General features: G+C 38.4%; 2 protein-coding genes across 2 annotated transcripts; both read left to right on the forward strand.

Moving 5' to 3' along the window:
- Positions 1–666: 666 nt before the first annotated feature.
- LOC109534063 (NPC intracellular cholesterol transporter 1 homolog 1b) lies at positions 667–8,896 on the forward strand. Its single transcript, XM_048662181.1, has 23 exons — positions 667–714; positions 951–1,167; positions 1,222–1,372; positions 1,425–1,548; positions 1,600–1,801; positions 1,852–1,935; positions 1,989–2,206; positions 2,257–2,358; positions 2,415–2,608; positions 2,663–2,839; positions 2,891–3,095; positions 3,149–3,342; positions 3,405–3,508; positions 5,655–5,782; positions 5,857–5,966; positions 6,022–6,160; positions 6,210–6,373; positions 6,430–6,685; positions 7,835–8,016; positions 8,073–8,304; positions 8,354–8,467; positions 8,528–8,690; positions 8,743–8,896. Exons 1-23 carry the CDS (start codon positions 667–669, stop codon positions 8,763–8,765), a joined length of 3,531 nt encoding a protein of 1,176 aa, XP_048518138.1. The 3' UTR covers positions 8,766–8,896.
- Positions 8,897–15,113: 6,217 nt separating this feature from the next.
- LOC109534074 (retinal homeobox protein Rx1) lies at positions 15,114–26,735 on the forward strand. The gene is made up of 4 exons (XM_048662086.1): positions 15,114–15,650; positions 15,763–15,882; positions 18,099–18,319; positions 26,130–26,735. The coding sequence occupies exons 1-4, from the start codon at positions 15,575–15,577 to the stop codon at positions 26,481–26,483; spliced, it is 771 nt and encodes a 256-aa protein (XP_048518043.1). The 5' UTR covers positions 15,114–15,574; the 3' UTR covers positions 26,484–26,735.
- Positions 26,736–27,144: the final 409 nt, after the last annotated feature.

Raw genomic sequence — 27,144 nt, forward strand, 5'->3', positions numbered from 1 at the left:
GAAGTCCTGGCTAGAGTAACAATAGGAATTTCTGGTCCCAAACATTCCTGTATGAAATAACTGGAATTGTTGCTGAAAACAACGTTGTTGTATTCACATCTGTAGTTCAGCCATAGATTGTTGTTCAGTACGGTTTCGTTGTAACAGAACGGTTCGGTACTGTTCCAGTGCATATCAGAGATACAAGTTACACATTCCCAAAGGGGCAAAGAGTTTTTGTCGGTTATTTTAATCAGGTGCCGCGATCCAGGGTTTTGTTCAGTAGTTCCAATGGCATATCTGGAAAGCACCACACAATGAAGAAGAAAAAGATGTCAAAACTGAGGTGGTACTCACATAAACGAATTGTCTTCATCCCAAACTAGTACCTTGACGATCTCAAGGGCGCCATGAGTCAAAGGCATCAGTCGGCCTTTGTAAATTACGCAAACATGCATATAATTATATATAATGTATATAATATAATTTAGCGAATGTTGCATGTTCTCGCACAATTGCACTTTATAGCTTAAAATGTCGCAACTACCCAACTTTTAACGGTGTCGTAGTATCAAAGTGCATTAACGTTTTCTTTGAGAAATTCGCATCTTTGAATTTGAGCAAGTAGCATCGTGTGTTAGACAATAGTTGGCTAGTTGGGAAATTTCGATGTGGATCTCAAAATTGATGATTTTGTCTTACAGCGTTTCGGTCCTAAAAAACTATCTAGAGCGAGTAGCAGTTTGAAAAATTTACCATTTTCAGAAAACACACCATTTCACAAGAAAAGTTCAAAATCCAAATTTTGCTCAGCTTGCCATACTTTCAAACATTCCTCTACTAATCCAGACTAACTCAAATGTGTGCAAAACAACCCAATCTAACAGAAGCTGACCCAAGCTAACCCAAACTGAGCTAAACTACCCGAAATAAACCCAAGCTAAAACATACAGCAAAAATAAAGTTGATAGCTACTGAAACCTTTAAACCCTCCCTTAGATCCAGATCTCTGCTGTGATGTTGCCCAGATCACGTCGACATTGGCTGGCTTTGATAACTCGCTTCCATTTGCCAGATGCCCCACCTGCGTGAAAAACATCCAGAGATTCTTCTGCGCCTTCTCCTGCTCACCCTTGCAGTACTACATGACTGCTGACTACAAGGTGGCCACCAACGCAGCAAATAAAGGCATCCGGCAACACTCCAAGGGCGTTAAACGAAATTAACTGTAGCTGTTTGCAGAATACGCCTCCGAAGTGGTGCTGTATGCGAGCAATACAACTCTGAGCGATATTTACCAGTCGTGCAAAGATGTTTCCCTACCCAGTACTGGGGAGCCAGTTCTTCAAAGCGCTTGTGGAAACTACGGCTCGATCTGGTGCACTCCCAAGAGGTTTTGCCTCCAAAAACTCCAATCTATTTGTTGGTAATTCGATCGGTTCCAGGTGGTTTGAGTATATGAACGATCCAGATGAAAACCCATTTGCGCCGTTTAAAATCACCTTTATTGACGACCCGTCCTATGAGAGTCCTTTGGACTTTCGCGTTATTTCCTGTGAGGACTCTTATGTAAGTACCTGATTCAACTGGACTGGAGATGGTGATCAATGCAAATTGCAGGAAAACTCTTCTGCCTGTGGCTGCTCTGATTGCCCAGTGAACTGCCCGAGCAACAGCTACGAAGACATTGATGTGCAGCATCTGATTTTTTCCGATATCAACATCTACGCGTTTTATGTTGCTATTGGTCTGGGGTGTTTGGGGATTTTCTCCTTTCTCATTCTCCTACTGGCTTCGAGAATTCTCAGCTCTACCTCCAGTGGTAAGTGAACATTTTGGAAACCGCTCACTAGTTAAACTGGCATGTTCCAGCAGCAACTAAAAACAAACTTGATGTAACCATCCAGGAAAAGGTCCATGGGTTTCTGTACAGATTCTTCAGGGCTTGGGGAGTTGGTAAGTCGAAGACCCACTCCTAGCTGCAGCAAGTCAACCAACTGCTCTTTCAGCTATGGCTTCAAGATGGCACTTGGTGCTTCTGCTGAGCATTGCGGTGGCTGTTGTCGCCTCATGTGGCATTTTTTACTTGAAAGTAACCACTGATCCGATAGAACTGTGGGCTTCGCCCAGCAGCAGAAGCAGGAAGGAGAAGGACTTCTTTGACACCTATTTTTCCCCGTTCTACCGGACGAATCAGGTGTTCATCCGGGCGGCTTCCATGAGCTCGGTGAGGGGCATTTTCCCCCAAAAAACGCGTAACTAAGACAATGGTTTCAGTTCTATTTCAGCTCTAACTATGGAGGGGACATTATGCTGGGACCCGCCCTGGACAGCACGTTTTTGGAGGAAGTCTTCAAGCTGCAGAAGCAGATAGAGAATGTAAACTACTGTCCATTCAGTTCGCTGGCGCGGATGCTGCATAGTTGTTTATTTAGATTACGGTGGAAGTTGAGGGCGAAACCATCGGACTCAAAGACATCTGCTACTCTCCCCTGCGAACTCCGTTTTATGGGAGCCGATCAATTGACGAATGCACTGTGATATCGCCACTGGGCTACTTTGGAAACAGCATCGAGACGTACAAGAAGGACATTAAAAGCAGCACGGAGAAAATCATCGGATGCCTCCAGTAAGGTGGCTAATTATCGAAATTACCCAATTTTTAATCAAAAGTTTGTCTTAGAGCTCCCACTGGATTAAATTGCTTGGCCCCCTACGGGGGCCCGGTTATTCCAGGAGTTGCGATGGGAGGCGCTAAACAGCAGGACCATTTGGATGCTGTCGGAGTTACCCTCACTTTCATAGTGACAAACAAGCAGGATAAGAGCGAACTTACCGGAGCTTTGGCTTGGGAGAAAAAGTCGAGGGCTTGTTCTTCGCGGGGAGTTTTTTACTGAAAGTGTTCTTGTAGGTTTGTGGACTTTATGCAGGAATGGGATGCTTCGGAAGATAAGCCGGAGATCTTGGATGTGGCGTTCAGCGCTGAGCGCTCAATTCAGGACGAAATCGAGCGACTGTCCAAGTCGGAAATCACTACTGTTGTCATCAGCTACTTGGTCATGTTCACTTACATTGCCGCCTCTTTGGGGAAAATCGTTAAATGGCAGGAAATGCTGGTAATGTTTCAGGAAACAAAAGTTTCAATTTTCCAAGAATCGACTTATTCCAGCTGGAGGCTAAACTGGTGTTGGGAATTGGGGGCATTTTGATCGTTCTCTCCTCAGTTAGTTCGGCGGTTGGACTGTGCTCGTACTTTGGAGTAACCACCACAATGTTAACTTTGGAAGTCATTCCGTTTCTTGTCCTCGCTGTAGGCGTGGACAATTTGTTCATTGTGGTGCAGGCCCATCAAAGGAAAACCAAGTGAGTTGCGATCCAGTCAAACTGGGAAACGATTTTTTGGGGTTTCATGGCCCATTTTCCAGGATTCCCGATCAGACAGTGGCCGAATCAATAGGCGACACTTTAGGAGCAGTGGGGCCTAGCATGATGATGACTAGTTTATCCGAAATTTTGTGCTTTGCTATTGGTAAGTTTCTTGTGCGTAAGATCTTGCCCGCACCGGTAAAACACTGCTTTTCCTGGTGCAACGATTAGAACATTTTTAGCATCCGCAGGACAAAAAATTTGGAACCATCCAGAGCCTGTTTCTGAACGAAGTAAAATTTAAAAAGAGTTTGGAATTTGTTTGATTTTTCGAATATGTTTCGTGACAAAAGTATGAATTTTCCAATTTTAATGTTAAGAAATTATCTCCAACGTGCAAAGCCGCGCAAAAAAATGCGCAACTTCTCAACGTCATCCAATGTAAGGCTGTAATTTTGGACATGTATAGAAAGAGCCTCAGTTATTAAGTGGGCAAAATTTCAATTCATTTGGACATTTCGTTCATTTATCGAATTTTTTTAAATTTTCTAATGAAAAGGAAAGTTTTCCTAACGTGCACAACTGCCTCTAAAAATTCGCAGCTTCCAAAGTTGATCCCTCAAAAGGCTGCAATTTTGTTTTGTGACTCACAGCTTGAAGCTCACAAACTTGAATAGCTGAAAAACTGCAATTTGGACGTACATTGGAAACCTTAGTATTTGGAAAGCTTAGTTATGAATTGTTTAGAATTGGGGTCGATTGCAAGCATTTCTATGTTTTTCGGAGCACATTCCCAACCATGCTCCTCTCTGCAAAAAGGTTCGACCCTCCCAATCTGAAGCAGATAGAAGAGTTAAAATTTCCAGGATTTCAGCTGAAGCTTTAACTAATATGGGATGCAATTAGGAATCAGTCAATATACAGTCTTCGGTTAGTTTCAGGATTGTTTCTTCAAGAAATAACGTCTTTCAACGTCTCAAACGCGCACGTCTGCGGTTAAAAATGCACAACTTTCAAATTTGAGCCGATTAAAGGGCGATTTTGCGGATGCCTACAGCCAAGGCCTTTGCTAGTTGGTGTACAAAATTTCTATTGATTTCGATGTCCGATTCAGCCCAGAAATTTTTTTTATTTCGAAGTAATTCAGCAAATAGTCTGAAAATGTTCGCCAGCAGATCAAAATGTCGAGAACTCAGAATGCGGCCAGAATCAACTGCTAACATTTTACAAACTTACAGTAGAAGTCCCCCTTATTACGTGCGTAAAACTCCAATTGATTTGGAGCTTCTTTGAAGTTCCYGGAWTTTTTYCAATTTCAGCTGTAATTYATAAAATTGCCTCAAACCTGACAMAAGTAKGAATTTTCCAATTTCAATGTTAAGAAATTATCTCCACGTGCAAATTCGCGCARAAAAATGAGTAACTTCTYAACGTCATCCAATGTAAGGCTGTAATTTTGAACATTTAWAGAAAGAGCCTCAGTTATTATGTGGGCAAAAAAATTGAAGTCCCCTTATTACGCGCGTAAAACTCCAATTGATTTGGAGCTTATTTGAAGTTTCTTGGATTTTTTCAATTTCAGCTGTAATTCGTAAAATTGCCTCAAACCTGCGCTACTTAAAAATTCCCAACTTCCAAACTAAACCCGCCATAAGGCCGCAATTTATGAAATTTTTAGCAAAAGTCTTAGTTGAATTGAATTTAGATCTCCCTTCAGTTTCAACAATTTTTGAAATTTTTAGTTAGTCAGAAAACCACCTTAAGCGGCCTTAAAATCCTTATAACTCCTATGCGACAGCTGCTATAGTTTAGCTAAGTTATAATCGTCAGTTATAATGTGAAGCAAATTTCAACTAAAACTGATTAATGGATCAGGTTTTGGATTTTTTAAAGTTTCCGCTAGACTGTAAAAACTGGTCAAAACTCCAAATTGGGCTTAAATACAAGGACGGTGTTTTGTTATTCAGGTGGCAAATTTGCAGCCGATTCAAAGCTCTCCTGCGGATTCTCGGAAAAAAATCGCAACTCTGAAATAACGAACGGTATAAGGCTGCAATTTTCGAATCTGGTAAAAGATGCCTTAGTTATGGGGTATAAGAAAATGTATTACAATTTGTCATTTTGTTTAGTGTTTATAATTTTTTGATTTTATGCCAGTCGGCTCCGCGCCCTGATAGTGTGTTTGAGCACCCAAACTTGAGCAACTGTAAACCTGAAATTTTCCCCTGTGATGAAACTTGCAAAGCAGGAATCAATTCAAAGCTTTCGTCGATTTTTGGCCAATTTTCCGACTCCAGCTTCTGTTCCAGGCTCGCTTTCTTCTATGCCAGCCGTCCACACGTTTGCCGTTTACGCCACCATAGCGGTGGCTTTTGACTTCATTTTCCAGATTACTGCCTTTTTGGCTCTGCTCAGTCTGGACCAGAAACGATACGACGTGAGTGGCTTTTCTGAAAAAACAAATGTACCCCGTTTTTTACCGAATTTTTTACCCGAATTTTAACCTTCCAGGCTAATCGACTGGATGTGCTGTTTTGCATCAAACTCCACACCCAGAAAACCAACAAGCCGCCAATAATTTCCACGTTTTGGAAAGAAAAGTTCACTCCAATTATCATGAAGTAGGCAAACAATGCATGAAAAACCCAGTTTCTAACTCTCTGGGCATATTTGCAGGTTCCCAGTTAGGGTGATTATTCTGATAGTCTTCCTGATTTCCACCAGCATTTGCGTTTCGATTGCACCTTCAGTTGAGCTGGGTTTAGAGCAGGAACTATCCATGCCAACCGATAGCCATGTGCTAAAATACTTCCAGGTAAGCGGCCGAATTCCCGCTGGAAACACTGGATGATTGGGATTTTCAGTACTTGAGCAAACTGCTAGGCACCGGACCTCCGATCTACTGGGTGACGAAAGGAAGTGTAGATTTTACCAGCTTGGAAGTCCGCAACAAAATGTGCAGCGGAGTTGGTTGCGATGATAACTCCATAGTGACTCAGTTGTATTTGGCAGCGCAAGCTAAAAACATGTGAGTTGTATGGAGTTTTTGTTCAATTAATCTTAGTATGACTTTTGCTTAAACAGAACATACGTTTCCACGCAAGCGAACTCTTGGCTGGACGATTTCCATGACTGGGCTAATTCCTCTCAGTGCTGTAAAGAGTTCATAACAAATTCCTCCTTCTGCCCTCACACTTACACCACTGATCTCTGCTGGTCTTGCAATTTGAGCGCTGGCGACTTGGACTATCCGAGTAATTATTCCAGATACTTGCCCTATTTTCTCATGGATAATCCTGACTCGTCTTGTGCCAAAGGAGGACATGCTTCCTACTATCAGGTGAGGTTTACTCAACAAATTGCAGCCTTATATTGGGTCAAGTTTGCGAGTGTGTGCACTTTAAGGCATAAATGAGCTCGGGCGAGGCCCTTTTGTTAGAATATGAATTAAATCTTCAATATCATTGACAATTGCCGCACTTATTGCCGAAAATAAGCGCGTAAAATTTCACTGGTCTAGTTTGAGATTTCTCTACTGTTTCACCGAAAATTTGCAATATTTTTTTCGAGAATACAGAAGGTTTAAAAATTCCAGAAAATGACCCACAATCAATCAATCTCCATCATATCAATCATCATATTCCAAATTAAGGCCTTATGTCGGCTTAAGTTTGCAAGTTATGAATTTGTTTAAGGCACCGGTTGGTACGTTTGGAACCATTTCTTGAATTAGAGCGCAACTTCAAAAAAACCCTGAAATTGAACTATTGCCCCAAATTGATTGCACTTTTCTGGCCTTACTAGCTAAGGCTTCAGTTGTAGCTCGGGAAAATTTATATTTTGTTCAGATTGGCCAGTGTTTTACGTACAATTTAGACTCAAGTGTACCGGTTTGATTCCCGCTTTATTTTCAGTTAAAATTCAAAAAAATTCTGAAATCAATTGAACGCTCGAAGAGGTCATACCAAAGGCTTTAGAGGTGCAAAAAGTTGTGAATTTTTAGGCGCCGGCGTATGGGAAAAATGTTTCCTGGTCACTGAAAACTTGAAAAATTCCTGAAACTGAACGAGGGCTCCGAATCAAGTGAAAATGTGAACACTTATTTACTGGGGTTCGCTTTATAAATACTCCAAGTTGCAGGCATATATTTTATGAAATTGGGGAGTTACGGGCTTTGGAGATTCTTTCCTGATTTGGAGTTGGGCAATTTCAATTTTTCTCCTCAGATAATTTTCAAAAAATCAACCAGGGCTCAAAATCCGTTGCAATATAAATTTGGCTACAATCATTTAGAACTTTAGATGGAAATCTGCTCCAGATTGGGGGCTTGGATTTTTAAACTTCCAAATTCAGCAAAAATCAATCAAAGTTCCAATTTGGGTGCAATTTTGCACGATTAAAGCCGAAAGCTTTGACCAGCCGGGTTCAAATTTTCAGCCTTTGGCAGCGTCGAGTTTGCCAGTTATGAATTTTTAAAACTTCCTTGCAGGGCATTTCATTTTTAACTGACGAAATTGGATACACCAATGTAACAGCTTCCAGCATCATGTCATATCACACAGTCCTCACTACGTCTAAAGACTACATCGAAGCACTGAAATATGCGCGATTTATCGCTGATCAATTGACGGAAACTCTTGGGATTGATGGTGTGGAGATCTTCCCTTACAGGTACTTAAGGAAACCAAAAAGTGATTTCTTCAAGCAAAAAACTCATTATTTTGCAGCATCTTCTACGTTTTCTATGAACAATACTTGACCATCTGGGTGGATTTGCTGGAAAACCTCAGCTACTCAATGTTGCTGGTTTTTGCTGTTTCCCTAGTCGTTACTGGTTTTGACCTGTTTGCTGCCTCTGTCGTTCTACTCACAGTTGCAATGATCGTGGTTCACTTGATGGGTTTTATGTACGTTTGGAACATCTCCTTGAATGCCATCTCGTTGGTCAATCTCATAATGGTAAGTCCAGTGGCAAAATTGAATTTTAGCTTAAAAAATTGTGTTTTAGAGCGTTGGAATAGCTGTAGAGTTTTGCGGCCACCTCGTTCACTCCTACACGTTTTCCAGCGAAAAATCCTCGCTGGATCGCGCCATCGATTCTTTGGGGAATATGGGAAGTTCGGTGAGTAGAGGCTTGTTCAGATGCTGTAGCAGATGGAGGATTTTTGAGAGTTTTTGGTAGATTTTATCGGGCATTACGCTGACGAAATTTTCGGGGATTATGGTGCTGGCTTTCTCCAGCTCGAAGATCTTCCAGATTTTCTATTTCCGCATGTATTTGGGAATTGTGCTGATTGGCGCGCTTCACGGGCTCATATTCTTACCAGTTTTCCTAAGCTTTGCTGGTAAGTCTGGATGCTTTCCGTTAATAAAGATTTATGCATAATTTTCTTTCAGGTCGCATCAAGTATCCAGAGTAGCTGTATTGTGATATTTTGTTGTCAATTGTACAAAAAATAAGCAGATTAAGCTACCGAGAATGTCCTCGAGCGTTATGTGGCCTCACTGGTTATTGGCAGTCGATTTGCGTAATAAATTATATATTTTTTTAGTACAACAGCTCTAATTCGCGCATTTACGTCCGCAAAGGTTAAGCAATTTGTCGCATATCATCCGCTCGAATTGTTTAAACAAACAACAAATCGGGCGCTAATTAATTGCTGAAATATTTCTCAATATCTGATGTTTTTGGGGGAGAACACAGTTAGACCGAGGATAGATTTGACTGCTTATACTGAAACTTTTGAGTGCACATCAGCTAAATGAGCATTTTAGCGACAATTAAATTAACGCCAGAGTACACCGGAATGGATAATTTGCGACAATTAATTGTACTAGTTTAATAACAAAGTCGATTAAAAGGGAACCATATTTGTTAGGAATTTGTGTGCTTCGACATCGTTGAGTTGAAAGGAATTCTCGATTTAATATTTCGAGAGAGAAATTAATAATCGCAATTATTATGTTCGCATTTTCAAAGCGTTTGATCTCCGACGCATTGTTAAAGCCGTCATAATATTCGTAATTAATTTCGGAGCTGTTAAAGTATACAATTTCAGCTCATTTTATGTTGAAATTCGATTTAATAATCAACAAATATACTTTTCAGGGGCTTTTTCCCGATTTATTTTCACATTTTTATCGTTATCTCAGCAAGTTTCTTAGTTACTCTTCTGGTAAGCGGAGTTTTAGGTCTTATTGATGGTCAGCAGCTTGTTTGGTGATTTTCATAAATCCACACATATTTTTCCAAAAAAGTCCAGCAAAATTAGTGCATTTGTATGTGTTCCAACATTTTCTTGGATCGGACTGGCTTTTAACTTAACATTTGAAAAAAATTGCGACGTTTTAAAGCCCAGTTTTGATATTTTGCAACTATTCATAGCTTCTGTATTTTTCAACGAATTTGAGCGTTTGAAGGGGCAAAAACCGGGAAAATTAACGAAATTTCACATGCCTTTAGATCTTCTTGAATCGCAGTCAGATACCGAAGTTGATTTTCAAACTATACATTTTTGAAAAGAGAAGTTTAGTCGATTGCGATTTCACTCTTACATGCATATTTCTTAGCCTTTAGGCTCTGATTAATTCCAAATGTTTGTCCTTCGAAGTAAAGCTTTTTGCAATCACTTTTCAACATTTGATCGATATGACGATGCTGAGTTTCTGGCTATGCATTTTAAAAAAATTGAGGAAATTTCTTAATCAACATTGAATATTTGAAACTCGGTTTACACTTTGACTAATTTTCGAATTTTCCTCTTAACATTGAAGCTTTTAGCTACAATTGTCGAAATTTTCATGCAGATCCTGAAGCTGAGATTCACGTTATGAATTTTTAATGAAAAGGTTTAGCTATGTGCCAGTTCACTCTCTTATAAAAATTAATCCAWTTTTTTCTGAACTCTTACTAGTCTCATGTGTTTTTCSTAACTATTAACAGATGTTTTGGCTACAACTCCTAGAAATATCACTCGGATACCATAGCTGAMTASCAAGGTATGAATTTTTGAACAAATGCTTACTTAGACGCGGTTTTCTTTAACGTTAAAGATTCTCCAAACTTCCCTTGATCCATAGCAAATTTATAAACACTGTGCACTCAAGCAAGAAGCTTTTTGCTACAAATCCTTGAAAATTGCRCAMAAATATTGCGGCTGAGTYCCAAGCTATGATTTTTTGAACATAATYGGYTTAAGWGYGGCTTTACTCTCATGTAAAAATWTCCCAAAACTTCCCTTGAGCGGTGACTACTTTTGRGRYTTGTCCACTKARCAACGAWGMTTTGCGCCATAAGTTCCAGTTTTAATRCGGCAAGCTGGAATARAGCTTCTKMAAGCCGCATTWTAACATTTACCTTAATTTTTAAAACAAAACCGACYTCATAAATCTTAGTTTTCTATGTTGCAATGTCTCGAGCATCCGCATTTTGCAGCGGATTTCAGCGTTCGAAAATGCAAAGTCCAGGATTTAACGTTTTTAGAAATCGAAATAGAAATAGAATAGGACTCAAATTAACACTGGYCAAGAAAAAACGCAAAAATTTACSTTTTTTAATGCTGCAACTCGGAATAAAGCTTGYRAAAGCCGCTTCTAGTGTCTTGTAAAAAAATCACGTTTTAAATGCCGTTTTYCTGTTTTGCATTCCCTCATAACTTCYACAATTGTTAAGGGCAATGGATGGTTTTATTTATGTGAATAGACAACATTTATGTGAATAGACTAAAGCAAAAATMAAACTAATTTCGAGAMASAAAACGAGGAAAAAATACAGAGCAAATTAAACGAACTGTAACTCTTTCAGTTATTAATTGATTCGATTCGAAACTATTAAAGTAGCAACCCTTAGGTTTGCATGATTAAAAGTTATCTACATCAAGGAAGGGATGCACAAAGAGGAGACCGTCAGCCTGATAATGATAGAGTTATTAAATGTCAGGTGCCATCGGCAGATTTGTGACACGGGCATCGTTTAATGAGAATGTTACATTAAACGTAGATTAAATCAGGCTCAATAGACTCAACGTTCAACTCAAAGAGTTAGTGGTTTCTATAAATTGAAAATACATTCTTGAGGCTTTGCAATAGTCTTGAAATTCAGCGTGCGGCCGAAGGATTTTTGTGCCAAGTTTCGTCCTAATATTGTCCTGAAAAAACGAGCAAAAATTACAAACATTCTGCCAGCTCGTCAATTCGTTTCGGATTTTGTATAAACAGCCCCGCCTTTGGCCGCCGGACTTATTGCAAAAGGGTTCAGCAAGACCAGAGGATAAAGTGCGACAAGAATCAATTTTATGGGACGCGAATGAAGCTTTAATTCYTTCCTGCTAAATTTGTCGGTTTAGAAGAGCGATTGCTTGCCATTTTTTTTATCGGTTTATTCCGCCAGAATTTTATTCTTTGTTACTGTCTATTTYACTTATTTTTATTCYCGTTCTTTTAGTATCTCTTTAAMGTCTGATTCTATTTTTYATTCCAGGTTTTGATAATTCATTGWGACTTTTTGTGCATTAGTTCTAATTGGGTTTTACGTTTTGTCTATTGTGGCGATCATTTATTCASTCGTTTTTTTTTTAGTATCTTCAATGACCTTASTTACTATTGGTTATGTTTGASTCTTRTAAAATCTGTYAATTTCWTTTTTTTTGTTCTTCCRGCAAAGACGGTAAATACATTTTTTTGCAAATTTCTGTTTACAGAACAGAACAAACAGAAGCTTCAAGGAAGAATCAAGCCGAATTTTGCGACGTTCGAACCGATGGATGAATTGTTCCGAATTTAGGTACCTTCTGGAAATTTGCTTGATTTGATCCTTTTTGCACTATTTCATGTGCTCATTATGTGACTTTATTGCTCATTACTCAATAATTCAATGAATGAAGCTTCGGTCAAGGAATTTTTTCAGTCCTGTACGGTTTGGGGGCATGAATTGTTTTTATGAATTTAGGAAAGATTGTGCGATTTGGCCATTCTTACACCGCCTTCCTCCATTGCTCTTTCCTCAATATCTAGACCAGATATTGGGATGCAGACTTCACCGGTAAATGAACAAAGCCTTTATAAATATGCCTTGTGAATTTTGTGCGGGTTTGGCAAATTGCTGATTTTTTTTATAAGTTTAGGAACTTCAGCAATATTTGTGCGATTTGGTCATTGCTGCAAAATCTTCCCTTATTGCTCCTTCTTAAATAAATAGACCAGAGGTTAGGATGCGGGTTTCACCAGTCAATGAGCGAACTTCATTGAAGGAGTTTTGTGAACTTCGCGCTGTTTGGGCAAGTGCATTATTTTTCATGAATTTAAGAACCTTCGAACGATTTTGCAAGGGGATTTTTGCATCAGTCCCTTTATTGCTGTTTCCTCAATATCTAGCTCAGATATTGCGATGGAGACTTCACCATTTAATGAGCGAAGCTTCTGCGGAGACACGTAGCAAATTTCATGCGGTTTGCCACTGAATTATTTTTGGTCAATGTAGGAACCCTCGAAATATTTTCACGCTTCCGCCATCCTTGAATCATATCTTTTATTGCTGCTTCTTCAATATCCAGACCAGATATTTGGATGCGGGCTCTACCAGTACATGAGAAACGCTTCCGCAAAAATATTAGATGAACTTCATGCTGTCGGGACAAAGAAATTATTTATAATGAATGTAAGAACCTTTGAAAGGTTTTTGCAATTGGGCCATTCTTGCATCATCTTCCTTTATTGCGATTTCCTCAATATCTAGACGAGATGTTGGAGAGTGAACTTTACCGGATACTGTGTATCTTTTTATGAATTTAGGAACCTTTTTTTTTCACGATTTAGCTATTCTTACGGTTTTGTTCCTCCTCAATATCCAGACCAGCTGTTGCATGCGTTTTCGACAAGTTAATTATTTTCTGTAACTTTAAGAACCTTCGGAAGATTTTTGCGATTTGGCCACTCTTGCATCACCTTCCTTTAATGGCCTTCACCTTTTATCAGCAGAGCTTTGGTGAAGATACGCTCTGGATTTTATACGGTTTGGACGAGTGAGTTATTTTTTGGAATTTATATACCTTCTGATCTGGCACTACTTCTCCTTGTTGCTCATTCCTCAATATCCAGATCAGATATTCTGATGCGGGATTTAGCACTCAATGAATGAAGTTTCACATGCGGTGGATATTTTGTTTTGTTTGGGCACAAAATTAGTTGGAATGAATTTGGAAATCCTAGAATCATTTGCGGGTTTTGGTCATTTTTGCACTATTTTCTTTGATGGCTAGTATGTCAACATGCAAACCTCATTTCTAATTGAAATGCAAGCCTTAACAACTGATAGCAGAAGCTTTGCTTAAAATGCCTGGTTTCACTGTCTGCGGGCTACCGGTTTATTTGTGATTAAATTAGAAAAATTCCAAATATTTGTGACATTTGCCCATTCGAGCACTGTCTTCTTTTAAAGCTCACTCCTCAACGATATCGATATCCTGACTTGATCGAGGGACACACGGGGCTTCAGTGAAGATCTCCGATAAATTCCCGCTTTATTCACCTTAGTGATTTATTTTTCATCATTTCAGCAGCTGCTGAAAGATTGGCGTGATTTGGCCGTTTTTGCATTGTCTTCCCTCATGGCCCATTCCTCAAAATGCAGTCGAGATACAGCAAATCCCAGAAATAGATAAGTAAAGCAGCACTTAAGACCTCTGATGAATTTGAACTTAATCCGCCGATTGGCTGAATTATAATTAATTAATTACGCCTTGTATAGTACCTCGCCTTGAGAATGCTTTCTGATCATGGTGAGCTCGTGCTGAAAACTTGCCATTAAACCGATCTTCATCAAATATTTACTGGCTCGATTGTAAATCCCATTAACGTCGTTACATGTTTATCTTCCCAGATGCTAATTGACGTTAATTAATTACCGATTCTTTGTCAAACACGTATAAATGCCCGATCATCCCATTATGGAGCCAAGTACTGTCCCATAAGCCTGACTGTTGATAGAGAAAAGCGTCCAAATCAAAATGAAAACCGCATTTGCGGTCGTTCTGCTAGTGGTGGCCATTCAAGCCGTTCTGTCGCAACCTGTGACTGAAGATGGCGAGAAGAAGGTGCAGAAACGTTCGCTCTACACTGAGAAGAGCCTGGGATTGATCGGGAGCGAGAAGATCTCCAAGCGATCAGTTTCGGACAAGGATGATCTGGATGGGGCTGACAGCGGAGTGTATTTTCTACCGTCTTTTGCCCGAAGAGGTAAGCGATCCGTTCAAGAAGCTGATGATATGGAGAGTGCGGCAAGTGGAGTCTATTTCCTGCCGTCCTTTGCTCGAAGAGGCAAACGATCCGTGGATGCAAATGATCTGGATAATGCAGAAAGCGGCGTCTATTTTCTGCCATCATTTGCGCGCCGAGGCAAGCGGTCTGTAGACAATGAAGATCTGGATGGTGCGGAAGGTGGAGTCTACTTCCTGCCGGCATTTGCGCGAAGAGGCAAACGATCAGTGGATGCAGGTGATCTGGATAATGCGGAAAGTGGCGTCTATTTTCTTCCATCTTTCGCCAGGAGGAGACTGAATTAAGGAGAGGAAGCTAACTAATGTGCAACTATGACGACTACGGAGAAGACATAAAGTAACTATTGTTCTTGTATTCTATTTTTCTAAATGGTGTTTGATTTTTTCTGATTTTAATAAAAATACCTTAGCAAGTTTGAGTCAGTTGTCGCCTCCAATTTACAACACACCAGGGTTCGGGGGACTTTTCGCAACCAATTCTTGTGATTGTTTTGTTTCCTGTTTATCGTTGATTTATTGTTATTTAACCTGACGAAATGTTGCTTGTTGCTGTTGAAAATCCTACAGATATTAGCAGCGGATGAATTATCAGCCGCAATTAATAACAATAGAGCCATTTAATTAAAACGCCATTGTTTGTGCAGATAATTTATAATTCCAGTTTATTAGAAGGGTTAATGCTGATCGGGTTCGTTATCTAGTTAATTAGAGACCTTTTCATAAATAATTGCCCACATAAACGTTGACTCGTTACATAACAAATGCGCTTGGCAAGATAAACATTATTAAACGTTGTATGTTAATACATAACACCTGATAAGTTGCGAGCAGCTCCCAATAAACTAATAACGCTTTAATAAACCGGCGTAATCAATTTAATTAACTGTTAACATTTCGTAAAATACACGCTATCGAATTGTTCAAACAGATTAAGCCTGGCTGGTCGGCGTGGTTAAATGTGGAGGGAAGCATGCGTAAATAACGGATTTATCTCCATTGGTCTAATGGAAGGAGGCGGGGAAAGATGCGAGGGTAGGTTTTACGTCCCCACTGAGGGCCCTAAAATATTAGTTCAGTAACTTATTGCCTTCGGGACGAAGGAACTCAATTAGACGGCTCCTTTGGGCTAATCAATATAATTAAGTTCCAGTTTCACAGTCAACAGTTTTGCCAGATATGTCGAATTCGATTCGAGAGCCGAAAACGCGCACTGTGTACAGTATCGATCAGATTTTGGGATTCACTTCCGGCAATGAACATTGTGGTAAGTCTGCTGTACAAATTAAACTTTAAAATATTTATTTGGCACCCTCCTTTGGCAAATTAAACACCCAAGTTTGGATTCATTGCTATGATCCACACTTATTTCTTCCAGTCTTTGTAAATTGTTCTTCTCTGTTTTTCTTTGGATTTTCAATGTCCTTTTCGTTTATTTTGTGTTGACCTTTTGAAGATTTTAGTTTGGAGAGTGTTGACAGCTGTTTCTTCACTATCACTTGAGATCAGATAGTTTTCATCCTTGATGAATTATTAGTCTTATTTGCGGAAACCGCTTCATCAATGCCAGTGGCAATTTCATTCTTCACTCTTATGTTGTTGATTCTCCTGATTTTTCTCGCCCTACATCGTCGTCTTCATTCTGAGCTCTTCCTTCCACCTGGAAAAATCGCACATTTCGCACGATTAAAAAGTGAACATTTCAACAGCAAACTTCCTTACTTTTGAAGATCAAACCATCAACGTTTGGATTGGATTTGAATTTGACTAGCAAATGGATTTTTACAGCATTTTGTTCTGGTGCTTCTCAAGCTTTCAAATTAAAGTGAAAATCCCTTTTTGGTCACTTTAATTTCAGCTTTTGTAGCTAAGGTGTCGTTTCTTTACCATCAGTTCAAACCAGATCGTTTTCAAACAGAATCAATTTCAGAGCTTCTTGAGAAAGCTTCTGTGTCTTCAATTCTTCTTCGGATTTTCGATTGCTCATTCAACATCTTCAGTCGGTAGATATTGAAGCATGTTCTTCTTGCGGTTGCTCTTGTTTAGCGAAAATGTACTACTAATATCCTCTCTTCTGGCTCTTCCTGCGCCCAAACAGAACTTTGTACTTCAAAAAAATGGCTCAGAGAAAAGTGCACATTTACATGTATTTCTTCAATCTAAAACAGCAATCCATCTTCATTTGAAGATTTAAGCTTCAAAGTTTGGATTAGATTTAGATAGCAGAAGCTTTGCTATGTTCCAAGCTTTTCAGTCGAGCTAGTGCCTTTCAAATCACTTTCTTACGATTCTTCTCAACCTCGCAAATTAAAGGGAAAATCACTTTATTACCACTTTAATTTCAGCTTTTGAAGCTAAAAGTTTGTAGAGTCTCAGGCCGTGTTCCTTCACTATCACTTCAATCCAGGTCATTTCCTACCTGAATGAATTGCTTCACTTTTCTTGGGAAACTGCTGCTGCTTCATCAATGTCCAAATTTTCATGTTACTCTTTACATGCTGTTGATTCTTCTGATTTGCTTTCCTTTATTCAACATCTTCAGTCGGTAGATATTGAAACCAGTTCTTGCTGTTGTTGCAGTTTAACGGAAATCTTCATTTGTGGCTCTACCCACAACCAGAGCGAACCTTCTTCAAAAACTAGCTGTTTTTTATTTCAACAATTAGTCACTTTCCTTTTGAAGAGTAAAACATAGAAGTCACGTTCAAGGCATCTTTCCTCTAGTGGTTTTCGTAGCATTTTCTTCTGGTTCTTCGCAAGCGCTCAAACAAATTCTTGGTAGGTATCTCTAGGAATTATCTTCATTTTCGGCTCTTCCATCAACCAATATTTTCGTTTTTTCATTTTTATTTCTTCAATTCTCACTTCAATTTGACTTTCTGGGTTGGGAAAGGGTTGGCAGTTTTTGATTCACAATTTTTTGAAAGATTTCTGATTTTCGGTAAAACTGCTGCTTCTTCACCAAAGAGTTCGTCACTCTTCCGTGTTATGCTGTTGATTCTTCTGACTTTCTGTCAACACTTTCAGTTGCTAGAACTAGAAACAATATCTTAGTGGCTGTTTACTAAGAATTTACTTCAGAATTTAGCGAAATGGCTGTTCTTTTTTAACAAAAATCGTTTTGTTTCCTTATTATAAGACTATAGTACTGTTGGGTTTATCTGGATGTATCTTTGACCAATCCTCAAAAATCACTCTAAAATCCCATTAAAACCTACATAATTGGATGCAAAAAACTCATACATTTCCCAACTGGATTTCCGGTTCAAAGAATCAAACTTCCATTTTTGACCCGCTGTTTCTCTGGAGGATCCTGAAACTGAATTCAGCTCACATGAAAAATGAATAATACAATGGAGATTTAAGCGGCTTAATGTTCCGGCCATTTTCATACCTGACTAACTAGTTTCTGCCCTCTGTTTTGTATCTTTTGTTCAATTTGATTAAAATATGCTATGAAATTTTGGTTTTAAATGCATTCAGGCAGCAGTGCTGAAGACGGGAAGCACACCATTAGTAACTCGAATGAGAGTTCGGAAGATATGGAAGAGCCAAGGCCTAGAAAAGTGCGCCGATCTAGAACAACTTTCACCACCTACCAGCTGCATATTTTGGAATCGGCATTCGAGAAGACTCAGTATCCAGATGTGTTCACCAGAGAGGAACTTGCTATGAGGCTGGATCTAACAGAGGCCAGAGTCCAAGTGAGTGATTTATATCGGCACTCACTATTATTCACTATAATCTGCAGGTCGCGCCGGATTCAAGTGGTTTTTCATACGGCCACTTCTGACCCCCCTTTTCCGCCAAGCCCTTCTGAATCGCAATCCAGTCCATTTGAAAAAGACTTTTAATGCAGCGCCCCAACAATAAAATAATTATAATCGGCTTAATTTTCAAATTATGCCCATTTCAACTACTCGCAATTACTTTCATTATTTCCAATTAATTCATGTATGAATAAAGCTGCTACTGGCGATTTTATGTCATTTTCACTATTAAAATTCGTTCGTTTGATGTAAATGCTTTACTAATTAATTGAAAATCGCCAATTCTCTGAAGCTTAAATCCTCTATAAATTAATGAGCCGCTCCTAATGGATAGAGATTTATAGCTATTTTCCTTAAATACCCGATACTGTAGCTTTATGTAGTTTTTGAACCTTCAAGCGAATAAACAAATAGATGTGAAACTAACTTTTGATTTCAATTTTATAATTCGGTCTAAAAATTTCAACTTTAATTGAAAAATTAATGGAGTTGATTAATTCGATCAAAACTTCTCAAAATTCTTCAATCTTTCTTCAAAATTTTTGCAGGTTTTGGTTCTGTAAATCTGTGTCGTCTGCTTAAGTTGAATAATTCAATTAAAATTCACCAAATTAGTTATTTAATCCATATGAAGTTAAGACTAAAAGCTGCAAGTTTCTACTCCTGCGTTTATTGAGTAATAAGACTTTTAAAATGAATACAGGTAGGTTTTATCCAAGTTTTGACTGGGTTTTGGAAAATCCTACAGTCAGTTTCAGCCGGGTTTTTTTCATAAGACTTTTGTAGTCTATTGTTTAAAATGTGGCAAATTTCGTCTAAAAATTGCACGTTTCTACCTGTTCCTGTCGAGAAATAGCGAATATTTGAAACAACGCCACTTGTAATTTTCGATAGCAAAAGAGTTGAAAAATGGCAAATTTTTGAAATGTTCGACAGAAAACTCCAACGTTACAAGTTTCTGCTGTCTATTAAGGTTGACCAATTCGATTGAATCCTTCTTGAGTTATTCTCAAGATTATCTGGAATTAAGCCCCAAATGTACAAGTTTATGCTTGCTTCAGTTGAGAAATTTTGAATTTTTAGCATTCGCGCTGGTTGCACTTTTCGATCGTAAACTGTATATTGAAATGCCTCCGATTTTATAAATTCCAGCTGTTTATTAAGCTAATTAGTTTTTTTGAAACTGTCGGTTAAGTGAAAAGTCGATTAATTCTATTGAAATTTTCATAATTCGTTTTTTGTGCTGCGTTGAAAATTACCAGTTTGTGCATGCTTCTGTGGAAATGATATGGATGTTTAAAACGACGTCGGTTGTACTTTCTATCAGCATTATTTGAGTTTGTACATTTGTGCAGCCTCCTGTAGCCGGTAAATTCAAGGAAAACTTCATGAATTTGATGCTTAATTTGCACCAAATCGGCTTTAAAAATTGCTAAATGTTTGTACCTGCAGGAAGAGAGAACTCTTGATTTTTCCTAATTGTGTTTGTTGCCGCTGTCTGCTGCAAAACCAGCTGTTAGCTATCTGCAATGTTGCAAATTTTTCCTGTTCCTTTAAGCAGATTAATTCTAATGGATCTTTGGTACAAACGTTTGTAAAAGTAGCCTAAAAATGCAAGTTTGTGCGTGCTTCTGCTCAGAAACTATGAATTTTCGTAAACACTTCCTGATGTCGGTTGAATCAAGTGAAACTTCCTGTAACAGACCTGAACTTGTTGCCTGCTGTCTACCAAATCGCTGCTAAAAATTGCAAGTTTGTACCAGCTATCTGCAATTTTGCAAATTTTTGCTGTCCCTTTAACTTATCGGTTAATAAAACTGGAATTTTCACATTTAAAAAAGGTCATCAACATTTTTTCAGAGTAACGTTTTAATACTTTGTTCAAACAACTAAAAAAAGTCATCTAGATTTTCCCGGCAACCGAACTGAGTCCAGAGAAATTCGACTTTTACGTCTTTCCGAGTCTTTTACGAGTTTTCTTCTAAAATTTTTTCTTGTAAAAGATTCAGTTTGCCAGTATTTTACAGTAAAACGTTAGGAAAATGCGGGTTTTCTGTTTAGAGACAGTGTTGTTTGGAAATATTGACCTAAAAGTGAAAAAGCCCCAGTTTCCAAGAGTTTTCCAAATACTTAAATGATTATAAACTGTCGCTTTTTCAGCTCGGGAAAATATTTTTGGAAAAACACCCATAATTAATTATTAGGGTTTCGCCCATAATTCGKAGCTGCAAAAAGTTKGGTTAAGGAGGCGAGTGTTCCAATAMAAWTTATTTGTAAAACTAAAAAATAATGAAGATTTTGCATAGAAAGAATTGCTGAATAGAAACTTTGTTAAGRCTGGAATGACCTAAACTTTTTTTATTTTTTATTTTATTTAAATTTAAAGAAACTTWWAAAATCTTCAGAGCGATGAGGGCGGCGAGTTTTCCAAACAGTTTTTTGAAAACTTTTGCTATCTGGTCGATTTTTCAAGATAATCCTAATTACTCTCGGTAAAAAACKGAATAAAATTATTTGGTTTTTGTKCCAAATTYGAAGCTCAAATGGGTTTTCTAAAGTTYCCTGCAAASCGATGAATGAGGCGAATTTTCTAGCAAAATRAATTTTGTAATTTTTGSCTGAAAAKRCCCCATTATTGYCAGAAAAKAAGGAACATMWWAAAAAAATGTTTTTTTGCCKTTTCGATTTARAACTTTTAGTTTTGTGATCGTTTTTGRARAAAASSTGGTTYTCGAAAAAAAAATTGTTCTCGTTTTTTTCGACGCTGAAAAAAGTTTTTGTAAAATATTTGCAAAGCTATAAATATATTTTGAAATCTTTTGCGTAAAAGCCCTCCAGATCGTCAGTATTTTTAAGTAAATCTCTACAAAATAGGACGTTTTTAGKSCMGAAMGACCGATTGGGTCGATAGCCTTTTTCTGTAGGAAATAAAGATTATTTATATATATATAGRACGTTTTTGAGTAGAAAGTRAAGCAMACAAATTCAGCCRAAACTAAAAAAMCACATTTTTTTAACAAGCTCWACAGTCTTCAGWGGTATGGAGGTGCCGAGATTTCCAAATAATCTGTTCTAAACTTTCGCTTATTCGGTTCGTTTTTCGATAGCAAATTATTTGATTTTTGTTCCAAGTTCTGAGCTGGAAAGGGATTTCAAAACTCTTTACAARRCGACGAAGGRTTCGAAATTTATTTCATAATTTTTCGAGGAAAACACCTTAAGATTTTCGGMATTTTTAAGTTTCACTTAAAAAAATTGAACATTTAGAGTAACTGGCCTAAAACCGGAAAATCAAWCTGAAATGTTGATGACTTTTTTCAAATTTTACAAACACTAATATGAAATGGTCCTTAAAATAAATYTAAAAACAAGTAAAAAAAGTCATCAACATTTTCCCAGCAACGGAATTGAGCTACTGCGCCAGTGCGTTTGTTTGGCGCACCAAGCCATTTGCRCCAACTCCTAAAAATTAAATGAGTTACCGAGGCCTACTTTAAGTAGATTAATTCTATGGAAACTTTCGGATTTTGTGGTGCAAACGTTACCAAAAGAAGCATGAAAATTGCAAGTTTGTGCGCGCTTCTGTTGAGTAACTATGAATCTAGGCAATCTAAGTTGCTCAACTCTGTTGAACATCTTTCGAGTTCGTCTACACCTGTTCCTTGTAATAAATGACGAATAGTCCAAAAGAAGTTGACTTTATTAAGGCGACATAATATTATGAGCTGTGAGCGCCAGTCCAGAATGAAGTTAAGTTCACGCTTCTTAGTTTGATTCTTGCAAAGGCATATTATATTCTATGCGATTCTGTTACTGAAGGTGTAACTGTGACTTGATTAGATCGCCCCAGCAGAAAGGATGTAGACGAATTGCATTCCGCACAACTAGACACAATTAGAGCATTAAAACCGTTCCATAAGTAAAATATTGGAATATTCTTTGTGTGAAGCATTCAGCCGGTCTTAAATCGGCGCTGAAAAGGCAATTATGAAAAGAGACAGCCCTCCATCATTATATACGTAGCAGGGAGGCACTTTAAATGAGACATCAGAGAAAATCTAGTGCCGGATCCAGTTCCGATTACCTCCATTGTGGCGAACAATGGGCAATTGCGCTCCCACTTCAACAGCTACAAGGCAGATTAATTATCTAAATTGTTACCAATTAAGTTCGAGTTAATGTCCATCATTAGTCGGGTATTACCGAATAAAACGCCTAATCACATAAGACTATTAAATGCGAATTTTCGAGATGGCATGGCGAAAAGGGCATTAAGTGATATTACCAGCTTCAGCTTCAAACGGGCTTTTTAAATCGGGGCCTGTGTGTGTGTGTGTATGAAAATCGATATTGCCAGTTAATTGCATTTTACTCTTTGCTTCTATGATTCGTTAAGACCCAAAGGGTCGCCATCGAAGTTGCTCTTTTATTACTGCCCTCATCCTGCGGTTTCTATGCAATAAACCACTGTTCTTTGCAGTTTTTTCTACTTTGAAGCAATTCTTCGCTTTTAGTCATTCAGGCACTTTTCTCTATTGTTCTTTTCACTCGTTGCTTTTCTGTCTGGGAAAATTGCAAATAAATCCAGTTTTCCCATATCAATAACAAGTCTCAATAAGACTAAATTAAGCTCACCATTCACGAATGATTCTCCCGGCTTGTTACCAATATTCCTCAACTGTACAAACCGAGTGCGACAAAGGACTTCGTCGTTGCCTACATAAGGACGCCTGAACTCTTGTGATATTTTTATACCTGCTTGTATATTTCGAGCAGTGGATCCCTCACATAGTACAGAATTTTATTTGTTGGAAATCAGACATCAAAAGTAAAATCGACATTTAAATTGCTTTCAAGAGATCGCTTAAAGCCGATTCAGTAATAAATAGTATATTTAAGGGAAGCACGTTGTTCGATACGCATCGGACGAACGGAATCAGCATTTGCCATCTCTTAAATGAGATAACGATGCCACTTTGAGAAAATTTACCTCTTTAGAGCAGATAAACAGATAAACTTGAACAATTCAGGTTCAGTTGCCATCATCTGAAGCACCAACTGGTAAGATGATCAACAGAATTGACAAAACTCAGATCGCCTTAATTCAACTGCGTTGCCCGTTGAGACAAAGCGATCAGAAAAGACCGCAATTGCTTACAGCAGGTGCAAACTTGCAATTTTCAGCACGGATTTGGTAGGCAGCAGGCAACAAGCTCAGCAAGTTTCACTTGAAAGGACTCGATTTCAGCAGTCTGCAGAAATACATCTAGAACAGGACGACAACCGCCTTTAGACAAATTCGTAGTTTCTCAACAGAAGCATGCACAAACTTGCAAATTTCCAGTTGAGTTTAGCATCGCTCCGGCAACAAATGCGCAAATATTTAATATCGTCAACCTAAAGGGAAAGGAGAATTTTGCAAATTTGCAGTGCAGTTGGTTTTGCAGCCGATTCCGGCGACAAGCATATATTTAAAAAATTATTATTTTTCTCGTCGTGCAGGTACAAACTTGCAATTTTCAGAGTCGATTTCGCACATACTAAGCAACAAATTCTGGAAGCTTCACTTGAATTAACGGACTTTAGCAAACTGCGGAAAAGAGCAAAGTCAAAGATTGCTGATACGACAAGCGTCCGTTAAAAATTTCGAAGCCTATCCACAGAAACATGCACAAACAAGTAATTTGCACTTTCTACTGCAAACTGAATATTAAAAATTTAAGAAAATTAACGGACTTAAACAGAAGAAGGTAGAAATTAAGGCACTAACTTGCAATTTTCAGAGTCGATTTCGCACATACTAAGCAACACATTCTGGAAGCTTCACTTGAATTAACGGACTTCAGCAAAGTGCAGAAAAGAACAAAGTCAAAGATTGCACAGTAGAAATTAACACATTCGAATGCATCAGGCGAAAAGTACGATGAGTTTACGTTCAAAACTTCGCTATTTCTCAACAGAGGCATGCACCAACTTGTAATTTGTAGGTTMAATTTGTCACATTTTGCGTGGCAAATTCAGAAAGTTTCAATAGAATGAATGAGCTTTAAAAGAACAACTGGAATTTATCAAATCCCAGACGTTTTGAGCAAGGAACGACTAACGCGATTTCAAAAATTCGTCGTTTCTCAACCGAAGCAGGCACCAACTGCTAATTTTCAGGATTAGTTTTTCACGCATTAAGCAGCAAGTTCTGGGCCTCCCAATGTAATTAAGCAACTTAAGCAACTAGCAAAAATTTACAAAATTGCTGTTAGCGGGCGGAAGTACGGTAAACCCCAATTCAAAAATTCGCACTGTCTAAACCCTTAAAACTTGTAAACTTGTTAAAGCAGGCACAAACTTGTTGTTTATCTGACTTAAATCACCAGCATTTTGGCTGTGACATTAGAAATTCATTCATTCAATTGAATTGATTAACTTTTGTAGTTAGCAGAAAGTTTAAAAGACGGAATTTGTGCGCAAAAAGTACAACAATCGCCATTCCAAAAACAAAAAATTTCTGAACATGCAGGCACTAACTTGTGATTGTTAGACTGAAATTAGTATATACGGGAGAATAATTCTGGAAAGTTTCAACAGAAGTGCTCAATTCTAATAGTCAGCAGAAACTCATAAATGCAAAGTTCGCGAGAGAACTTTAAAAAAAAATCCCATTTCTCAACTCTAGCACGTATCAACTTGTAATTTAGCCGTAAATGAGCACAAGCAGCGCAGCAACTCGAAGAAGTAGGTATCACTCAATGTGATTAACTGTAGTAGAAACACAAGCTGACAAAGTCAACGTTTGCTTTAAAAAGGTGCAAAAGCGCTAATTGAAATCCTGGTAGCTTCTCAGCAGTAGCAAGTAGAAACTTGGAACTTTCAGGTTAAATTTCGGCCAGTTTTGGTCAAAAGTTTTAAAGAAAACTTAAAAAAAGCTGCCAGTAACGGACTGTAGAATTTCCCATTTTTTTTTCAAATCCCAATCAAAGCTCCTGATGAAACCTATTATTCAGCAACCGTAAGCAGGAACTTGCAGTTTCAGACTTATTGCATAGTAATTGAAGCAACTAATTTGGCGTTAATCAATTGAAATATACAACTAAAGCAAACAGAGGAAATTCGAGAAGTCAAAGTTGGCTATCAAAAATTTAACATTAAAAAAATTATTCCAAATCAAAATCAATTCCTGGGCTTCAGTCATTTATTGTCTATTTATCAATTAAAATACGTTTCGGTGTTTTCCACGTGTGGTTCCAGTATTTTCAGTATTTAATATATTTAGAGTAATACTCCAAATATATGCCAAGACTTAAAGTAGCAACAACGCTACACATAGAAACTGATGATGGTGGAAAACACCGAAACGTATTTTAAATGATAAATAGACAATAAATGACTGAAGCCCAGGAATTGATTTTGATTTGGAATTGAAACACAGTCAGGAAAGTATGTACAATAAAAAAATAATTTCTTTCGAATAGACATTTCTCAACGAAAACAGACACAAAACTTGCAATTTTCTGGCGTGGTTTAACGCAGTACACGCAACAAACTGGAAAAGTCTCAATTTAATTAATTATGCGACAGATTATTTAAAATATGCCAAATACTCATTTTTATTCGTTTCGTTCGTCCGAAGCAAAAAATGCGCACATTGATTTCCTCAACTCTTCTGATAACGTACAGAGTGGTTCTTAAATTTGTCGTTTTCGGACTCAAAATCGTCAACCCGGTTTAATGAAACTTGGACATTTTTCAGGTTTGGTTCCAAAATCGCCGAGCCAAATGGCGCAAACGGGAGAAATCTCTGGGCCGTGAAACCAACACGTTAATCCACAGCGATCAGCAAAACTTGGCAGACTATCAAATGCACATGATCCCGTCGATCAACGAGTCGTTTTGGCCACGAACCCAAATCCCTCCCGTCTATGGGACACCGTCGATCGGCTTCCCATGGCCAGGGAACCAACTTGGGGTTCCAAACATCCAGGCCTTCCTGATGACCAGATTCGCGTTAGCGGAAAGCGTGGCTAAATTCGGCGGTTGGAGCGAGAAGCTGAAGAATCCACCCGATACGAATTCGGGCGGTTCCAGCCCACCACCTCCTCCATAGTTGAAAAGTGAGGAATCTTGCAGATGCTTTGCTAACCGGTTTTGGTAGGTCGTTTTCAAATCCTTCCAACTTGAGCAGCAGGAGAGGACTTTTTGGAGCACGTGGAATTTCCTGCTGTGTATTATTTCACTGTTAATCAACTTTGTTCGATTTTGTAGATATCTGCGTATATTTCCGTTAGTTAACTAGTGTAGGTTTTACCTTGACTTTGTAAATCTGAATGTTGGACGACTGGAAAATAAATATATTTTTTATTAGCTTATTATTTGTATGTTTCACTTGCTTGCCAATCACGGGCAACCTTTGCCGGAATATGGATCTATTCGCTATCCAGTAATACAAAAACCAAGGCTGTAGCTCGAATCGTTTTTGGGATATGAGGTGTGAGCGAAGGCCTAAACCTGCTAAAACCGCTCAAAGCCAAAGTGTTGAAATCTCGATTTAAGTGAGAAAAATGCCGATATTTTCCTAGCGATTTTAGTTGCGAAATGTCTGAGTTAATTCCCCAGCCAGGGGTGTAGAAATGAGTGCGCGAGCTCAATTCGTTCCAGAACTATAAGCCCTTATATACCCTTATTTGGTGCTCGCATGTGGGATATTCAAATCCCATTTTGGGTGGCTTCTTATGCAAAAACCACAGCAATTTGCAATTTCAAGTTTT

Source organism: Dendroctonus ponderosae, unplaced genomic scaffold, assembly GCF_020466585.1.
Source record: "Dendroctonus ponderosae isolate FM_Combo_2020 unplaced genomic scaffold, Dpon_F_20191213v2 Dpon_F_20191213_10, whole genome shotgun sequence".
Taxonomy (NCBI): domain Eukaryota; kingdom Metazoa; phylum Arthropoda; class Insecta; order Coleoptera; family Curculionidae; genus Dendroctonus; species Dendroctonus ponderosae.

Coding starts and splice junctions, on each gene's coding strand:
- LOC109534063 (XM_048662181.1), top strand. CDS start 667: ATGATTTTGTCTTACAGCGTTTCGGTCCTAAAAAACTATCTAGAGCGA. Junction 3,509..5,654: donor AATTTTGTGCTTTGCTATTG/GTAAGTTTCTTG, acceptor CTTCTGTTCCAG/GCTCGCTTTCTTCTATGCCA. Junction 5,967..6,021: donor TTCACTCCAATTATCATGAA/GTAGGCAAACAA, acceptor GCATATTTGCAG/GTTCCCAGTTAGGGTGATTA.
- LOC109534074 (XM_048662086.1), top strand. CDS start 15,575: ATGTGGAGGGAAGCATGCGTAAATAACGGATTTATCTCCATTGGTCTA. Junction 15,883..18,098: donor TTCCGGCAATGAACATTGTG/GTAAGTCTGCTG, acceptor AAATGCATTCAG/GCAGCAGTGCTGAAGACGGG. Junction 18,320..26,129: donor TAACAGAGGCCAGAGTCCAA/GTGAGTGATTTA, acceptor GACATTTTTCAG/GTTTGGTTCCAAAATCGCCG.